This window comes from Pan paniscus, chromosome X (genome assembly GCF_029289425.2).
Source record: "Pan paniscus chromosome X, NHGRI_mPanPan1-v2.0_pri, whole genome shotgun sequence".
Lineage (NCBI taxonomy): Eukaryota > Metazoa > Chordata > Mammalia > Primates > Hominidae > Pan > Pan paniscus.
The window spans coordinates 49,277,870-49,297,000 of record NC_073272.2 but is presented as its reverse complement, the minus strand read 5'-3'; the positions used below and the strand labels follow the sequence as shown (position 1 = coordinate 49,297,000).

The window sequence follows — 19,131 nt, the reverse complement described above, 5'->3', positions numbered from 1 at the left end:
ACCATTCAGGACATAGGCATGGGCAAGGACTTCATGTCTAAAACACCAAAAGCAATGGCAACGAAAGCCAAAATTGACAAATGGGATCTAATTAAAATAAGAGCTTCTGCACAGCAAAAGAAACTACCATCAGAGTGAACAGGCAACCTACAAAATGGGAGAAAATTTTTGCAACCTACTCATCTGACAAAGGGCTAATATCCAGAATCTACAATGAACTCAAACAAATTTACAAGAAAAAAACAAACAACCCCATCAAAAAGTGGGTGAAGGACATGAACAGACACTTCTCAAAAGAAGACATTTATGCAGCCAAAAAACACATGAAAAAATGCTCACCATCACTGGCCATCAGAGAAATGCAAATCAAAACCACAATGAGATACCATTTCACACCAGTTAGAACGGCAATCATTAAAAAGTCAGGAAACAACAGGTGCTGGAGAGGATGTGGAGCAATAGGAACACTTTTACACTGTTGGTGGGACTGGAAACTAGTTCAACCATTGTGGAAGTCAGTGTGGCGATTCCTCAGGGATCTAGAACTAGAAATACCATTTGACCCAGCCATCCCATTACTGGGTATATACCCAAAGGACTATAAATCATGCTGCTATAAAGACACATGCACACATATGTTTATTGTGGCATTATTCACAATAGCAAAGACTTGGAACCAACCCAAATGTCCAACAATGATAGACTGGATTAAGAAAATGTGGCACATATACACCATGGAATACTATGCAGCCATCAAAAATGATGAGTTCATGTCCTTTGTAGGGACATGGATGAAACTGGAAATCATCATTCTCAGTAAACTATCGCAAGAACAAAAAACCAAACACCGCATATTCTCACTCATAGGTGGGAATTGAACAATGAGAACACATGGACACAGGAAGGGGAACATCACACTCTGGGGACTGTTGTGGGGTGGGGGGAGGGGGGAGGGATAGCATTGGGAGATATACCTAATGCTAGATGACGAGTTAGTGGGTGCAGCGCACCAGCATGGCACATGTATACATATGTAACTAACCTGCACATTGTGCACATGTACCCTAAAACTTAAAGTATAATAATAATAAAGAAAGAAAGAAAGAAAAAAAAGATAATTCAAAAGATCAGTCTGAATGGAAGAACAGTAGTTGTAAAAATCAAAGGAAAATAATCAGAAGAAGTCAAGTTTTACTTAAAATGAAGAGCAGAACAGTTCATTAGAGACTATTACAATTTCCTACCTGTGTCAATCCTGATGCTTTGAATAACTCCTGTGGTGATCTGCTTCCATAATAACTATTTGGAGAATGAAGTGACGACAGTCTGCTATATATTTTGTTTCTAACCTATAAAAAACAGCATTTTATACTTTAAAAATGAATCAAGACAAACTTGGAAGATTATGGTAGTCACAATAGCTGTATTGAGAGACAATTCACCCTTTTAAAGTATACAACTTAGTGTTGTGTGTTTTGTTTTGTTTTGTTGAGACAGTCTCTGTTGCCCAGGCTGGAGTGCAGTGGTGTGATCTTAGCTAAATTTTTTGTATTTTTTGTAGAGATGGGGTTTTACCATGTTGCCCAGGCTGATCTCAAACTCCTGGGCAACAAGTGAACCTCCCACCTCAAGCTCCCAAAGTGCTGGGATTACATGCGTGAGCCACCACACCTGGCTTCAGTGGTTTTTTTTTTTTTTACTATATTCAAACAGTTGTGTGACTATCACCATTATCTAACTTCAGAAATTTTTTATCACCTCAAATAGAAATCCCATAGTCACTAACAGCTACTTCTCAATTCTGCCTCCTTCCCATTCCCTGACAATTATTAATCTAATTTCTGTCTCTATGGGTTTGCCTGTTCCGGACATTTCATATAAACAGTAGATTATGGTTTTAATTTCTCTATTGTACTTGCTGAAATCAAGCCATGTATGTTTACAAAAGTTATCATGTATAACGGAAATATTATTAGACTTGGAATTAGAAAACTTGCTCAAGTATACTTCAAATTTAGTTATGCAATTTACTAATCATCTTGGCAAATAAATTAAATTAAACAAAAAAAAGACTTCACCAAAAAACTACTAGAACTAATAAACAAATTCAGTCAAGTTGCAGAATACAAAATCAACATACAAAAATCAATAACATTTCTATATGCCAACAACAAACCATCTGAAAAAGAAGTCAGCAAAGTAATCCCATTTACAATACCTACAAATAAAATAAAATACCTAGGAATAAACTTCGCCAAAGAAGTGAAATATCTCCACAATAAAACTGTGAAACAAAGAAATTGAAGAGGACACAAAAAATGGAGACATATTCCATATTCATGGATTGGAAGAATCAATATGGTTTAAATGACCATACTACCGAAAGCAATCTACAGATTCAATGCAACCCCTGTCAAAATACCAATGACATTCTTCACAGAAATAGAAAACATAATCCTAAGCCTGGGCAACATGATGAAACCCATCTCTAATATATATATATATAATATATATATGATATATATAATATATATATCATATATATAAATTATATTATGTATATATTATATATTATATATATTATATATAATAGATATTATATATCTATTATATATAATATCTATTATATATAATATATATTATATATTATATAATATATATTATATATATTATATATATTATATATAATAGATATATATAAAATATATATAATATCTATTATATATAATATCTATTATATATTATATATAATAGATATTATATATTATATAATATATATAATATATATAATATATATTATATATTATATATTATATATATATTATATATAATATCTATTATATATAATATATATATATAGATATAAATTAGCCAGGCATGGTGGCACATGCCTGTAGTCCCAGCTACTCAAGAAGCTGAGGTGGGAGGATTGTTTGAGCTTAGGAGGTCAAGGCTGCAGCAAGACAAGATCAAGCCATTGCACTCCAACCTGGGTGACAGAGTGAGACCCTGTCTGAAAGAAAGAAAAGAAAAAAAGAAAGAGAGAGAGAGAGAGAAAGAAAATCTGTATATTGAAGAGATATCTGCACTCCCATGTTTATTGCAGCACTGTTCATAATAGCCAAGATTTGGAAGGAGCCTAAGTGTCTGTCAACAGATGAATGGATAAAGGAAATGTGATACATATGCACAATGGAGTGCTATTCAGCCACAAAAAAAGAATGAGATCCTGTCATTTGCAACAACATGGATGGAACTGGAAGATATTGAGTGAAATAAGCCAGGCACAAAAAGACACACTTCACATGTTCTCACTTATTTGTGGGAGCTAAAAATTAATGCGATTGGACTCATGGAGATAAAGAATAGAATGATGGTTCCCAGAGGCCAGGAAGGGTAGTGGGGTTGCAGGAGAAGTGGGGATGGCTAATGTGTACAAAAATATAATTAGATAGAATGAATAAGATCTAGTATTTGATAGCACAACAGGGTGACTATAGTCAACAACAATTTATTGTGCATTTCAAAATAACTGAGACTATAATTGGATTGTTTGTACACAAAGAAAGGCTAAATGATTGAGATGATGGATACCCCATTTACCCTGATGTGATTTTTATACATTGTATGCCTGTATCAAAATATGTCATGTACCCCATAAATATATACACCTATGTACCCACAAAAATTAAAATATTTTTAAAAATCAATATATTAAATGTTCTGACAAGCTCTGATAGGAAAAAGTAAAAGAAAATCTACTGAAGCTCAGATCTCAGTAAGAATAGTAGGTTCCTGTGGTGTTTTAATCTAGAGCTGTTACTATCTCCTCCAGCTCTGAGGCACAGAAGCTCCACCAAGAAAGGGCAGACCCAAAGAACCAGCAGCTCTGCTGCAGGAGAGGGCTGACTTTATTTAGAGCAGTGAGGAAAATTCTATGCACAGGAGCAACACTTAAAACAACAGTGATCTCAGGCTGAGGCAGGAGAATCGCTTGAGCCTGGGAGGCAGAGATTGCAGTGAGCCAAGATTGCGCCAGTGCACTCCAGCCTGGGTGACAGAGACTTAATCTCAAAACAAAATAAAATAAAACAAAACAAAACAACACAACACAACACAACAGTGATCTCAGGCGGGGCGTGGTGGCTCACACCTGTAATCCCAGCACTTTAGGAGGCCAAGTGGGGGTGGATCACTTGAGGTCAGGAGTTCAAGATCAGCTTGGCCAACATGGTAAAACGCTGTCTCTACTAAAAATACAAAAATTAGCCAGGCATGGAGGAGCATGCCTGTAATCCCAGCTACTCGGGAGGCTGAGGCACGAGAATTGCTTGAACTCGGGAGGCTGAGGTTGCAGTGAGCCAAGATTGCACCACTGTACTCCAGCCCAGGCAACAGAGTCAGACTCTGTCTTCAAACAAACAAACAAGAAAACAACAGTGATCTCAGTGGCTAACAACCAGGAAAGGTCAATATCAGAGACATTCTGAGGTCTTGATACTGACTGGGGTTAAGTAATAAATCAACAGTTCAGTAATAAATTTAACAGGGAGATACAGGGAATGAGACAGGCAAAAAAGGCCTTGATAAGATCCTACTTACCCCAGGCGGTCTGGAAGACAGCACATAAGCAAATCTGCATGCATGTTCAGGAGAAAATGGAGGGGGCCTGCTATAGTCTGAATGTATCTCCCAATATTCGTAGATTGGAACTTAATCCCTAATGTAGCAGTATTAAGAGGTGTGGCCTTTGGAAGGTGATTAGTTCATGAGGGCTCTGCCATCATAAAATTTCCAAATGAAAATTTTAGAACTGAAAAATACTGTCAACTAAAGAAAAAAATCAGGCTTTTAAAGAATTAAAGTTATTTATTTATTTTTTTTGAGACAGGGTCTCTGTCACCTAGGCTGGAGTGCAGTGGCACAATGTCGGCTCACTGCAGACAGACTCCATCTCTTGGGCTCAAGCGATCCTCCCACCTCAGCCTTCCGAGTAGCTGGGACTAGAGGTATGCGCCACTGTACCCGGCCAATTTTTGTATTTTTGTGGAGACGGGGTTTGGCCATGTTGCCTAGGCTGGTCTTGAACTTCTGAACTCAAGAGATCCGCTCACTTCAGCCTCCCAAAGTGCTGGGATTACAGGTGTGAGCCACTGTGCCTGGCCTAAGTTAATTTTATTCAGAACTCTTACTGAAGATTGCAACCGGAGAGAGTCTTTCAGAGAGTTTCTGTTAAACTGCTCCAACTGTTTTAGGCCACAGTTTATACACAGGTGGTGGCAGCTCTGCATGCAGCTTAGAAGTTACATCAAATGTGCTCAGAAGTTACATTAGAGCAAAATCACATCAAGGCTTGGGTATGAGGGCACATCTGGTTATAGATTACAGAGGCCTAATTATTAATCCGGTCAGATAATCCTGTTATCTTCTGTATAGGAAGAGGCCAGGATTAGGATCGCTGAACTTATCCTTTCTAAAACTGCTGTGATTCACACAAGGGACACGGCAGGCTGTCCTCCATACTGCTGATCATCTTCAGAACATTCTTCCAGTGGGTGGTGCTGAGTCACTGAGTCAGGGGCTTTGTAAAATTCCACTGATAAGGGATTTTGTGAAATTCTGCTGGTAAGCCGAATGAGCAAACATAGCTTCTTACATATGGTACTTTGTCTCACAATAACTGAATCGAAAGCTCAATGAATGGGTTCAAAGGCAGAATGAAGAGGACACAAGAAAGAATCACGAATCATGAAGATAGAACAATAGAAATTACTCCAAACAGCAGAGAAAAGTAGACTGAAAACCAATGAATAGAGCCTCAGGGACTAGTGGAACCAAATATTCGATCATTTGTGTTATCAAAGTCCAGAAAAGAGAGAAGAAAGAGGAAAGAGCTGAAAAAGTATTCAAAGAAACAATGTCTGAAATTTTGCCATATTTGGCTAAAAATATAAACCTGTTGAATACAAACAGATTCAAAAGGCTAAGCAAACCCTAAACAGGATAAACATAAAGAAATCCATGCTGAGGCACATCAGAGTCAAACTTCTGAAAACTAAAGTCAAAGAAAATTTTTTTCTTTTTTTTTCTTGAGACAGAGTCTTGCTCTGTTGCCCAGGCTGGAGTGCAGGGGCATGATCTCGGCTCACTGCAACCTCTGCCTCCTGGGTTCCAGCGATTCTCCTGCCTCAGCCTCCTGAGTAGCTGGGATTACAGGCACGTGCCTCCACGCCCAGCTAATTTTTGTATTTTTAGTAGAGATGGGAATTTCACCATATTGGCCAGTCTAGTCTTGAGCGCCTGACCTCAAGTGCTGTGCCCACCTCAGCCTCCCAAAATGCTGGGATTACAAGCCATTATGCCTGGCCTAAAGACAAATAAAAATTCTTGAAAGCAGGAGGAAACGACATCTTATCTACATAAGAAAAATAATTTTAATGACAGTGAATTTCTCATTGGAAAACATGGAAGCCAGAAGGAAGTGGCACAACAGTTTTCAAGAGATGACATAAAAGGAATACCAACCAAGAATTCTTTAGCTGGCAGAAATGTCCTTAGGAATGATGGTGAGATCAAGACATTCTCAGATGAAGGAAAACTAAGAGAATGTGTTACCAGCAGACTTACCTTGAAAGAATGGCTAAAGAAAATCCTTACAACAGAAGGGCAATGATATAAGAAGGAATCTTGGAACATCAGAAAGGAAAACAACAAAAGGAGCAAAAATATCAATAAATAGACTTTATTTTCCCTGTCAAGTTTATTAAATGGTGCTTGATGGTTGAAGTATAAATTACAACATTGAGATGATTCCCAATATAGAGAGAGGAAATATTTATTTAACATTTAATGTTATAAAGGGGGAGGAAAAGGGACTTAAAAGGAGTAAGGACTTTACATTTTACTGAAATTGGTAAGAGAAATAAACAAAATGTGGCATATATGCACAAGGGACTATTATTCAGCCATAGAAAGGAATAAAGTACTAATAAGTATTATAACATGGACAAATGAAACTTAAAAACATTATGCTAAGTGAAAGAAGCCAGGCATAAAAGGCCACATAGTGTATATGATTCTATTTATTGAAATGTGCAGAATACAAAAATTTTTACAGATGAAATTAAATTTGTGGTTGCTTAGGGCTGGGGTGGGGAGAACACACTGAGGAGTGGGTACAGCAGTTCTATTTGGGGTGATGAAAATACTCTAGATTGCTGGGCGTGGTGCCTCACGCCTGTAATCCCAGTACTTCGGGAGGCCGAGGTGGGTGGATCGAATGAGCTCAGGAGTTCAAGACCTGCCTGGGTAACACAGTGGAACCCCATCTCTACAAAAAATACAAAACTTAGCCGGCGTGGTGGCACATGCCTATAGTCTCAGCTACTTGAGGGGGTGAGGCAGGGAGGATCGCTTGCGTTTGAGAGGTTGAGGCTGTAGTGAGCCAAGATCCTACCACTGCACTCCAGCCTGGGTGACAGCGTGAGACCCTGTCTCAAAAAAAAAAAAAATTATTAAAAAAATAAAGTTAGATTGTGGTGATGTTTGTACAACTCTGTGAATATATTAAAAACTGCTGAACTGTATACTTCAAATGTGTGGGTTTTATTGTATGTGAATTACATCTCAATAAAGCTGTTTTTTAAAAACAGATCACAGATTTAAATGTCAAACATAAAATTAAAAAACTTTAAAAATAAAACACAGGAGAACGTCTTTGGGAGCTACGGCTTGTGAAGAGTTCTTAGACACAACAACAAAAGCATGATCCAAAAAATGTTTTTAAATCAATAAACTAGACTTCAAAATTAAATGTGTTTGCTCTAACAAAGACCTTGTTAAGAGGACAAAAAGACAAACTACAGCCTGGGAGGAAATATTTGCAAACCACATATCTGACAAAGAACTCATACCTAGAATATGTAAGGAACTCTCAAAACTCAAGTTTTTTTTTTTTTTTTTAAAGCAATCCATTTGGTAAATGAGCAAAGAATGTGAAGAGACATTTCACCATAAAGGACATGTAGATGACAAATAAGCACATGGCAAGATGTTCTACATCATTAGCTATCAGGGAAATGCAGCCTCCCCTGGGCCTTAGTCATTTCTTGCTCTTCTTGGGAAAAGGCAAAGACAGAGACCTATGAGTCAGAGCTGGGGGCAGGAAGTTGGATGGAAAGGAGAGAAGATTCAAATGCAGACATAAGAGACACAGTCCATCTCACATCTTGGAGCTGGAAACAAGCTGACTGTGTCTCTCATATCTCCCAGAAGCACCAGCCTGAAAATGTGCACCCATAAGCCAGGTTAAGAGGTTGCCAGTGGAAGCCAGGGAGACCCACCTGGTTAGAGCCCCAACCTCTGTATTGGTGACAGACATTGTACAGAGCAGGGGTTGGCAAAACTTTTCTGTAAAAGGCCAGATAGTCAATACTTTAGGATGTCCATACCATGTGGTCTCTTTGGCAACTACTCAACTCTGCCATTATAGCACGAAAGCAGTAACAGATAATATGTAAACGCATGAGTGAGACTTGTGTTCCAAGAAAATTTTATTAATGGACACTAAAATGCAAATTTCATATAATTTTGATGTGTCACAAAATATTAGTTTTACTTTTCTAAAGCCCTTTAAAGATGTAAATAGTATTCCTAGTTTGCAGGCTATAGGAAACTGTAAAGGGTCAGCAAACCAGGGGCCATAATTTGCTGACCCCTGATATAGAGCTTAGATGAGGAGGTTCACTGTTATGCGTACCACTGTCACTCAACACTTGATTTACAATGCAGTGACCTCCCTTAAATCTATAAATTTGGCCGGGTGAGGTGGCTCATGCCTGTAATCCCAGCGCCCTGGGAGGCCGAGGTGGGCAGATCACTTGAGGCCACAAGTTCGAGACCAGCCTGGCCAACATGGTGAAACCCTGTGTCTATTAAAAATACAAAAATTAGCTAGGTGGCATGGTAGTGTGTGCCCGTAGTCCTAGCTACTCCAGAGGCTGAAGCAGAAGAATCACTTGAAACCAGGAGGCGGAGGTTGCCATGAGCAGAGATCACACCACTACACTCCAGCCTTGGCAACAAAGTGAGACTCTGTCTCAAAAAAAATCTATAAATTCTACTTCTAGGAATTTATCACAAGGAAATAATCATGGCTCCGCACAAAAATTTGACAGCAAAGACTTATCCCATTCTGGTTATAACAACGAAAATATCTGAACACATTCAAATATCCAGTGACAGAGGAGTGGCTCAAAAATCTGAGGCCATCCAAAGAATGGAATGCTATGCAGCCATGTCAACAATTATCCTATGGTCTGGAAAGAAAGCAAATGTGATCAAATATTAACAACGAGTGAATCCAGGCCGGGCATGGTGGCTCACGCCTGTAATCCCAGCACCCTGGGAGGCCGAGTTAGGCGAACTGATTGAGCTCAGGCATTCGAGACCAGCCTGGGCAACATGGTGAAACCCCATTTCTACAAAAAAATTAGCTGGGCATGGTGGCTCATGCCTGTAGTCCCAGCTATGCAGGAGGCTTAGGCGGGAGGATTGCTTGAGCCCGGTGGCAGAGGTTGCAGTGAACCGAGATCACACCACTGCATTCTAGCCTAGGCAAGAGAGCAAGACCCTGCCTCTAAAAAAATTTTAAAAATTCAAAATAAAACAACTGGCGAACTTAAGTGCAGGGTATATGAGTGTTCACTGTCAACTTTTCTGTAGGTTTGAAATGTAAAAATAAAGTTGGAAATATATTTTTAAGTAAAAAATTCTTTTTTGTGAAATATAAGTTAATAGACTTACACAGACTCATCTCCAGCCCATCAGAATTGTGTTCTCTGTTAAATAAATATAAGTGTCTTCTTTTCTCTCTTTTCACAGGAAAGTGGTATAGATTAACTAGATAATATTTTTCTACCTAGTATCTATTCCAATCACACTCAATGTAATTTAAACTATATGTAACATGAGATTTACAGACCAAAAAAACTAATCTCAATGTTTTCATTTTACAATTATCTCGTTCTAAGGGCAAAGAAAAGCTTAACTTGGCCAGGTGTGCTGGCTCATGCCTATAATCTCGGCATTTTGGGAGGCCGAGGTGGGCAAATCTCTTAAGCCTAGGAGTTTGAGACCAGCCTGGGCAACATAGTGAGACTCTGTCTCTACAAAAAATTTTTTTAAAAATTAGATGGGCGTGGTGGTGTATGCCAGTAGTCCCAGGTACTCCAGAGGCTGAAGCGGGAGGATCACGAGCCTGGGAGGTTGAGGCTGCAATGAGTCATGATCATACCACTGCACTCCAGCCTAGGGGACACAGACCCTGTCTAAAAAAGAAAAAAAAGAAAGAAAGAGAGAGAGAGAGAAAGAAAGAGAGAGAGAGAGAAAAGAAAGGAAGGAAGGAAGGAAGGAAGGGCTTAACTTGCTTGGGTTTTGAGCATTTGAAAAAAAAACTTGCTTTTACATATGAAACACAAATTACCTGGGAAGACTTCCTTGGTAGGGGTGGGTGCTCTAGGCTCTACAGATGGAAATAGCATTTGGGGATTCATCCCATGGTCTGGATTCTTCTCCAGGCAAAGGCCCATTCTTGCTGGGTTATAAGTTCTTGTTTGAAAATCTAACCTGAAAAATAAATTCACTCAGTCACTCTAGTGCATAAGAATAAATTCACAAAAACCTTACCATTTAAATAAAAACATGGGAACTATGCCTAACTACAAGATGGCCAATCTTCGGCAGAGGACTTCAGCCACCCTCTCCATTTGACTATCAAACGAGGTGATTAGACAGAGAGTGTTGTCAATTTCCACTTGAGCCTCACTTATGGGTTGCGAGTGCAGAGCTGGAGTTATCAAAGATGAATTTTAGAAAATCTGTCTCTGTTTAAAACCTTTTAAATGCTCATACTCAGTCCCATTGCCAGGAGTGAAATCCAAACCTCCCGTGTGAAAAATCAATATCCAGGCCGACAGATCACACGGGATCTTCCTTATAGACCAGAACCATAGTCAATTTTTAGGTCCTTTTAAATATTAAACTCTTCACTTCCTCTCTCTACCTCCACCTGTGCGTCGCGCCTACCTTAGAACCCGCCAAATCCCATTAAATCCCACCTCCACCAGCCACACACGGTCTCCATAGGCTCCAGGCGCCGCTTTTGCAGTCCCCCATTGGCCGGTTTATTGCCAGACGGCCCCTGCTCGCACGCCCTAGTCTTCTTTGATCTCCTCGGATTCCGTGAAGCCCCGCCCTTCTCTTCTCCCCTTTAGCCCGTCTTCTTCCACTCAGGCCCGCCCCTTCCCAACTGGATATTTGGTTGGCCAGCGCGCTTGCCACTTACGTCATTCACCCGCGCCACCCGGAAGCCGCGGTTCCTACCAACCGTTCTTATTGCTGGCGGCCTGAGGTAAAGGCCGCGCTTGGGTGTCCCTGGGTGGTAGTGTCCCCGAGTTGGGAGGGGCGGAAGGCTGAACCTCCAGCTTGAGCCGGACAAGCCGATTCCCAGCGTTGAGAGGGTAGAGATGAACTGTGTGTGAGGCCAAACTGGATCGGTCAACATGGTCTTCCCCCTCCCCACTCCCCAGGAGCCCATCATGGCGACGCCCCCTAAGCGGCGGGCGGTGGAGGCCACGGGGGAGAAAGTGCTGCGCTACGAGACCTTCATCAGTGACGTGCTGCAGCGGGACTTGCGGTGAGTGACAGTGCGGGGGGCGGGGCGTTTGGAACATTCCACGTGGTGGGTGGGGCGTTCAAAGTTAGGGCCAACCCTTTGGATTGGCGGGCGAGGCGTTCAGAGTCCGGCCCCGCGCTCCTTGGAGCGAGAAGTGGGGACGACATCCGGGGTGCAGTTTGGCTGGGACGTGGCGTTCATAGCAGGGGCGTGTCAGCGCATGCGCGGCCTCCGATGTTTAACGGATTAAGGCTTGTTTTCTGGAGCCACAGTTCTCGGGTTCGAATCCTGGCTCGGCCATTCTTCATCCTTGTGAATACGTCCTACCTCGCCTTTCTGTGCCCTATAAACTTTACTCTTCTGTGAAATGGGGAGTTTTCTGGAACCTTCCCCTTGCAGTGGTTTTGAGTTTTTGATGTGTCCCATCTTTGTAAAGAATTTAGCATGGATGCCTGAAACATAGTAGAGGTTCAATGAGTATGAAGAAATATTATTGCAATCTTTGTTAATCTAAGCAGGAAATAAGGTGTTCAGAACTAGGCCTATGAGCATCCTAAAAGGGATGGAGGATTTTTCTAGGGTGAGGATGGGACATTATGATTGGAGTTCAGTATTGGGAGTGTAATAATAGTAATTATAACTAACATGTATATAGAGAGTTTACCATTTGATAGGCATTATTCTAGATGCTTTGTAGTAAACGCTCATTTAATCCTAATGACTCTACAAGGTAATACTGTCATTTGTACTTTATAAATGGGGAAACTGAGTCCCAAACAGGTTATTTACTTGCCAAAGTCACACATCTATAAAGGATAGAGCCCAGATCCAAACCCAGGCAGTCTGACCCAGAGCCCAAAATTAACTTATGCACTAAAAAGCCTTTTCAGTGTATGGTGACATGAGAGTGTTAGAGGGTCATGATATGAGGTATACTAGGAGGAATGGGGCTGCCTATTGGTCACCATTGTACTTTCGTCCCATCAGAAAGGTGCTGGACCATCGAGACAAGGTATATGAGCAGCTGGCCAAATACCTTCAACTGAGAAATGTCATTGAGCGACTCCAGGTAAAGACTATCGGATTGGGTACCATTTTTTTGGTATGTGTGGGCAAGGGAGGGAAATGGGAAGAGAGACTCCAGACCCAACCCTGTCACCTGACCTAAGAGTTCACCACTGACCCCTACCTCTTTTTCCCTCGCCCCACAGGAAGCTAAGCACTCGGAGTTATATATGCAGGTGGATTTGGGCTGTAACTTCTTCGTTGACACAGTGGTGTGAGTGTCTACCCGCCCCTCTGAGCCCACAGGGTTCAGCTTACCCCTTCCCTCATGCAACATATATTTTTTTGAGTATCTTCTATGTACCAGGCACTATGCGAGGTTTTATATCCCAGTAGGATATAAGCTAGGTGCTGGGGATGTGACAGTGAATAAAATAGGACAAAATCCCTGCCTTCCCAGAGCCTCAATTTGGGGAAGGGTGGGGAGCAAAACATAAACTATGCTAAACAGTGATAAGGACTTCTCCCCACTTCCTCTAACCTCTCTTTCCTCAGCCCAGATACTTCACGCATCTATGTGGCCCTGGGATATGGTTTTTTCCTGGAGTTGACACTGGCAGAAGCTCTCAAGTTCATTGATCGTAAGAGCTCTCTCCTCACAGAGTAAGTCCATTCCATGAGGATAGTGTGTAAAAACACCACCATTTCCAACACTCTTCTCCCTTTACCCATGGCTGCCTGGAATGATACTTAAGGACTCGTCTCCCCTCCTCTTCAGAGCTGGGGCTGAAGAAATGGGGTTGCAAAGCCCATGTGTAGCACATAATAAGCACTCAAAAAATGATCTTTGTATTGTTCATTCACGCAAACATTTATTGGGCATCTTCTGTATGCCAGGCACTGTGCTTAGCAGTGGGAATGCAGCAGTGAACAAGACAGAAGAGTTCCTTGAAGGCTTACAATCTAGAAGGACTATACTGTTATACATAAATACAATTATGACCAGATCCATGAGGTCTCAGCCTGTTAGAATTGGTAACAAGAAAACTAGTTACCTATGATTTCACTTCCTGCTAATTTTACTATTCATTCACTGTGTTCCTGCCACACTCACCTTCACATGCTTCTTTCAGCACCCCAAGAATGATCCCACCCCAGGGATATTGCTGTAGCTGTTCTCTCTGCCTGCACTGCTCTTTCCCCCAGTACCCACATGGCTTCCTTTCTCCTCACTCACTCGTCTTGCTTAAATGTCACTTCCTCAACGAGGCCCTCTGTAACCTAACTTTCAAATTACAGCCCCTGGCATGCTTGATTCCCCTCCTTCTACTTTTTTTCTACTAACACTTATCACCCCCTAATATTTACTATGTAATTTCTTTCTCATGTTGTCTCCTCCAATTAGAATGTAAGTTTTACAAAGGGGGAGATTTGGTTTATTCCGTTATACCCAGGTGACTAGAGTAGTACAAGCATATAGTAGACACTCTGTGTTTTTGTTTTTAAGAGATGGTGTCTTGCTGTGTTGCCCAGGCTGGAATGCAGTGACTGTTTACAGCTGCGATCATAGCATACTACATCCTCAAACTCCTGGGCTCAAGCAATCCCCTTGCTTCAGCCTGCCAAGTAACTGGGACTACAGGCGCACCGCTGTACCTGGCTTTGTGTTTGTTGAAATAATTTGAAAGGGTATGCTGGAAGCATATTAAAGTGGTTATTGAAGCAGATCTGTGTTGGGGGTGATGGGGAGAGAAAATGTGGGCTCCAGTTGAGTTTAAGGCAGGAGTGTCCAATCTTTTGGTTTCCGTGGGCCACATTGGGAGATTTGTCTTGGGCCATACATAAAATACACTAATGCTAATGATAGCTGATGAGCTAAAAGAAAAAAGTTGTAAAAAAAAATCACATAATGTTTTAAGAAAGTTTATGAATTTGTGTTGGGCTGCATTCAAAGCCGTCCTGGACCGCATGTGGCCCACTGGTTGCGGGTTGGACAAGCTTGATTTACGGTTTTGTGCAGGGAAGGGCAGTTGGGAGCATAGATGAGGGATTTGAAATGTAGCTAGGGAAGGCCTCCCAGAGGAAGGGACATTCGAATCATTTGACTGGGTGACAAAGCCATGGGGCTATCTGGCGAAGAGCATTCCTGGCAAGAGGAATAGTGTGCCTGGCATGCTAGTGAAACTACCAAGAGAGGTGAGCTTGGTTTCAATGGAATGAGCATGGGGGCACTGAGCAATACACTTAGATTAACAACATCTCACAAGTGTGAGTACCATTGATTTAAACTTCTTTGTTGGTTATGTTTATGTCTGTTCCTACATTCATTTTTTCCAGAGTTGCCTCCCTTAGAGTTTCAGTAATTTTTATCTTTTCAAACCTTTCCAGCCATGGGAAGGACTAGCAGGTGCTAGTGGACCCAAAAGAACCTCAGACCTGCTGAGATTTCTGATTCTTGGTGTTCAGACCAATTAGCAAATAGTTTAATTAAACGGCCTGCTTTCATGGTCAACACAATTCTGAACTGGTGGTCATTTAGACCAAGTCCACTTTGTTTTTGAGACGGAATTTTGCTCTTGTCGCCCAGGCTGGAGTGCAGTGGTGCGATCTTGGCTCACTGCAACCTCTGCCTCCTGGGCTTAAGGGATTCTCCTGCCTCAGCCTCCCAAGTAGCTGGGACTACAGGCATCCACCACCACTCCCGACTAATTTTTGTATTTTTAGTAGAGACAGGGTTTTGCCATGTTGGCCAGGCTGGTCTCAAACTCCGACCTCAGATGATCTGCCCACCTCAGCCTCCCAAAGTGCTGGGATTGCAGGTGTGAGCTACCGCGCCCAGCTAAAGTCCAGTTTGTATAAGAAGGCTTTCCTTGTTATGTCACAGGATTCCTGAGCCTATCAAATAGATTTTAATGTTTTGAGACTCCACGTACTTCCCCAAAATGAAGTATTTAAATTGTCAGTGCCTGCCCCCTTGCCTGGTCTTTTTGATGTACTGACCTGGTCTATTAGTGTGATGAAAAATATGGTTGACTCTTACTGCTTTATTGTAATTAGTAGGACTGTCTAGAAGTTTAATTTTTCTAAGAGATGAAGATTTGAGTCTATGTAGCTGGCTGTCCTTTAAAATATTTGGTTACTTGGGATATACTTTGAACTAACTTTCTGGTCATTTTATGTGATCAAAAGTGTCAGTTCTTCCTGTTCCTAGTATATTTCTTTGTTTGGGAAGTGGAAGGGATGAAATCTCTATATTCTTTCCTGATGACACAGAAAGGAGTACACATCCACATCTCATGAATAGACATGTAATTATAGAAGAAACAGCCTAATGGCCGGGCGCGGTGGCTCACGCCTGTAATCCCAGCACTTTGGGAGGCCGAGGTGGGTGGATCACGAGGTCAGGAGTTCAAGACCAGCCTGTCCAAGATAGTGAAACCCCGTCTCTACTAAAAATACAAAAAATTAGCCGGGAACGGTGGCAGGCGCCTGTAATCCCAGCTACTTAGGAGGCTGAGGCAGGAGAATCGCTTGAACTCGGAGGGTGGAGGTTGCAGTGAGCCGAGATCACGCCACTGCACTCCAGCCTGGGCGACACAGTGAGACTCCATCTCAAAAAAAAAAAAAAGCATAACCATATGACTATTCACACTGCCTTACATACTAAATCAGTAGTAATTTGCTTCTCACATAGCAAATAAAAATAAATCAGCAGTAATAAACATATCCCTTTTGTGTTACAGCTAGCATTTGGTGAACTCTGTATTTTTCTCCCTTTTAAAGTGTTGAACTCATAGGTTTTCATAAGGTAAGCTTACACCATTAACTAACTTTGTTCTCTTTTTTGATGTTAAAATTGTCCCTTAGGAGCTGATCAGGTTCATTCTTCTGTTCTTTAAGCGTTACCCCCAGAATATTCTTGAAAGTATTCTTGCTTTCTGGCAACAACACCCATACTTCATTTATTTCCTGTCCCTAAACATACACTCAACCAACTTCAGGTTCCTTTTAATGGAGTAGTCACTTATTCATTCAACATACGTTGGGTGCCTCCTCTGTGCCACACACTGTTCTGGTCCCTGGGGATAGAGCAGGAAACAAAAAAAACCAAAATCTGCCCTCATACAGCTGACATTCTAGTCAGGGGAGACAAACAATAAACAAATGAATGATGTAGTATGTCAGATGTTGACAGTGCTATGGAGAAAGCATATCATGGAGATCAGAAGCATTACCTGCAATGGAACAGTCATGATTTTAAGAAGAATGGCTGACTGGATGTAAAGTGTGAGAGAGAGGAGTCCAGGTTTTTGGCTGAGCAACTGGAGGGATGGAGTTGCCATTATCTGAGATGGAGAAGTTAGGGGAGGAGTAGATTTGGAGGGGAAGGTCAGGAGTTTAGTCTGGAACCTGTTAAGTATGAGGCACTTATTAAACACTGAAGTGGATTTTTAGAAGATGTCATTAAAACTAGTCAAGTTCAGGAGAGAGTTCTGGGCTAGAAATAAAAATGTGGGAGATATTGGTATATACATGGGTTCATACTACTTTTTTTTTCCAATTTAACATCCTATCTTATTGCTCTCTGCTTTTCCAACAGTATTTAGTTTCATTTACCCCTCAAACTGACTCCTACATTGACAGCACAATAAAATCCACATTCCTTATTATATTAAGACCCTGTGTGATCTAACCTCCTCCTATCTCTTGGACCTTGTCTTAGGCCACTTTCCCTCCCCACTCACTTAATTTCTAACACTCTGACCTCACTGCTTCTCAAACAGCTCTTTGTTGCCTCTTGTCCTTTTTGTGGAAAAGGCCTTCCTACTGCTTAACCATTAGGCATTCTTCGATTCCTTCTCATTCTTCATTCTTGAGAAAGGCCTTCCTTGACCCTTTATATCAATTAGGATTCTTTTGGGTGAGATCTGATCCAAACTGGCTTAGAGAAAAGGAGTCAACTGACTGGTTCATGTAATTCAACCTCCTTCCTCTGCTGCAACCTTCCCTTGGCTCCCATCTCACTTAAGGTCAAAGCCAGGGTCCTTACCATGGCCTTGTAGGCTTCACACAGTTTGTCTCCCTCATTACCTCTCTGACCTCACCTCTTACATTCCCCCTTCACTTATTCTTCTGCAGCCAGAGTGGCCTCTTTGCTGCACCTCAAACATGCCAGGCACACTCCCACCTCAGTGCCTTTGTGTTTGCTGCCCCTTGTGTGTGGAACACATCCTCCATATAGCCACACTACTCAAAATTCACTGTCTTTAAGTCTTTACTCAAATGCTTCTCAGTGAAGCCATCCCTGAGCCCTCTTTAAAATTGCAGCCCCCCACTCCTGTACTCCTTATTGTCTCTCATTTTTAATTTTTGTTATTGTAGTTAGAACCATCTGACACATAGCTTTTATTCCATTGGTTTTTTGTTATGTCTTTCTTTACAAGAATTTGAAGTCCATCAGGCCGGGAGTTTTGTTTGTTGTGTTTGCTGCTATCTCCCAGTGCCTAAAATTGCCTGGCATACAGTAGGCATTTAATAATCTTTGAATCAGTGAAAAACAGATGGTGGCTTGGCATTTCTGCATAGGAATGAGCCAGGTGGAAATCATCCAGGATATAAGTAGATCTTGAAGTGATAAGGAAGGGTCATCCTCATAATCATGTGGGGCCCATTTTGCCCTTTCTTGTTTCTTTTCTCTAGGCTCAGCAACAGCCTCACCAAGGACTCCATGAATATCAAAGCCCATATCCACATGTTGCTAGAGGTGAGAGCAGCTCACCCCACTACCAGACTCTGTGTTTAGGGTGGTGACCTGAAGAAGGGAGAGAGCGAAAGAAGGGAAGGACCATCTTTCCCTCTAAACTGGAGTCAAGGGAGGGAGGTCAGAGCAAGCCTGGGGGTGTAACCCAGACCCAGTCTTTGTTCAATCTCTTCTGTCCTCTTTTTCAGGGGCTTAGAGAACTACAAGGCCTGCAGAATTTCCCAGAGAAGCCTCACCATTGACTTCTTCCCCCCATCCTCAGACATTAAAGAGCCTGAATGCCTTTGAGTCACATGGCCCTTCTTTTTCCCCATAAACCCTGCTAGTTGCCACGGGGGCTGTTCCTAGGGCACAAAGTTACTGAGAGACCCAGAGATCCAGTCTCTCTGTGGAACCTATAAAATGCCCCAGCAGTCCTGCCTCCAGCCTGTTGCCTGGCAGTATTTGCCAGTTGACCTTATGCACTGCCCTCTCTTCTGTCATCTTGGCAACCTGGGCCCCCCACCTCACCCTTTCTTCCATTCCTTTTCCTAGACGCCACCCTTTGAATTGCCATAGAGAATGGGCCAATTCATGGTGGAGGTTTGTTCATTCCCACAACAATCAAAGGGCCCTAAGGTTTACCCTTTCACACACCCAATCATTCCCCAGGTACCCTAAATTACACCCAAACCCTAACTCAGCCCTACCT

General features: G+C 41.8%; 1 protein-coding gene across 4 annotated transcripts; it reads left to right on the top strand.

Moving 5' to 3' along the window:
- Positions 1-11,266: 11,266 nt before the first annotated feature.
- UXT (ubiquitously expressed prefoldin like chaperone) lies at positions 11,267-18,728 on the top strand. 4 transcript variants are annotated; one of them, XM_003812148.5, is made up of 7 exons: positions 11,267-11,410; positions 11,589-11,695; positions 12,662-12,743; positions 12,886-12,953; positions 13,235-13,342; positions 18,380-18,443; positions 18,629-18,728. In XM_003812148.5, exons 2-7 carry the CDS (start codon positions 11,598-11,600, stop codon positions 18,680-18,682), a joined length of 474 nt encoding a protein of 157 aa, XP_003812196.1. In that variant the 5' UTR covers positions 11,267-11,410; positions 11,589-11,597; the 3' UTR covers positions 18,683-18,728. The 4 variants fall into 4 exon arrangements, with proteins under 4 accessions (XP_003812196.1, XP_063457636.1, XP_034806366.1 ...); XM_063601566.1 differs by lacking the exon at positions 11,267-11,410 and adding an exon at positions 16,463-16,487 and having other exon boundaries at positions 11,562-11,695; XM_034950475.2 differs by lacking the exon at positions 11,267-11,410 and having other exon boundaries at positions 11,562-11,695; positions 13,235-13,320.
- Positions 18,729-19,131: the final 403 nt, after the last annotated feature.

Coding starts and splice junctions, on each gene's coding strand:
- UXT (XM_008964551.4), top strand. CDS start 11,562: ATGGTCTTCCCCCTCCCCACTCCCCAGGAGCCCATCATGGCGACGCCC. Junction 12,744..12,885: donor ATGTCATTGAGCGACTCCAG/GTAAAGACTATC, acceptor CTCGCCCCACAG/GAAGCTAAGCACTCGGAGTT. Junction 12,954..13,234: donor TTCTTCGTTGACACAGTGGT/GTGAGTGTCTAC, acceptor CTCTTTCCTCAG/CCCAGATACTTCACGCATCT.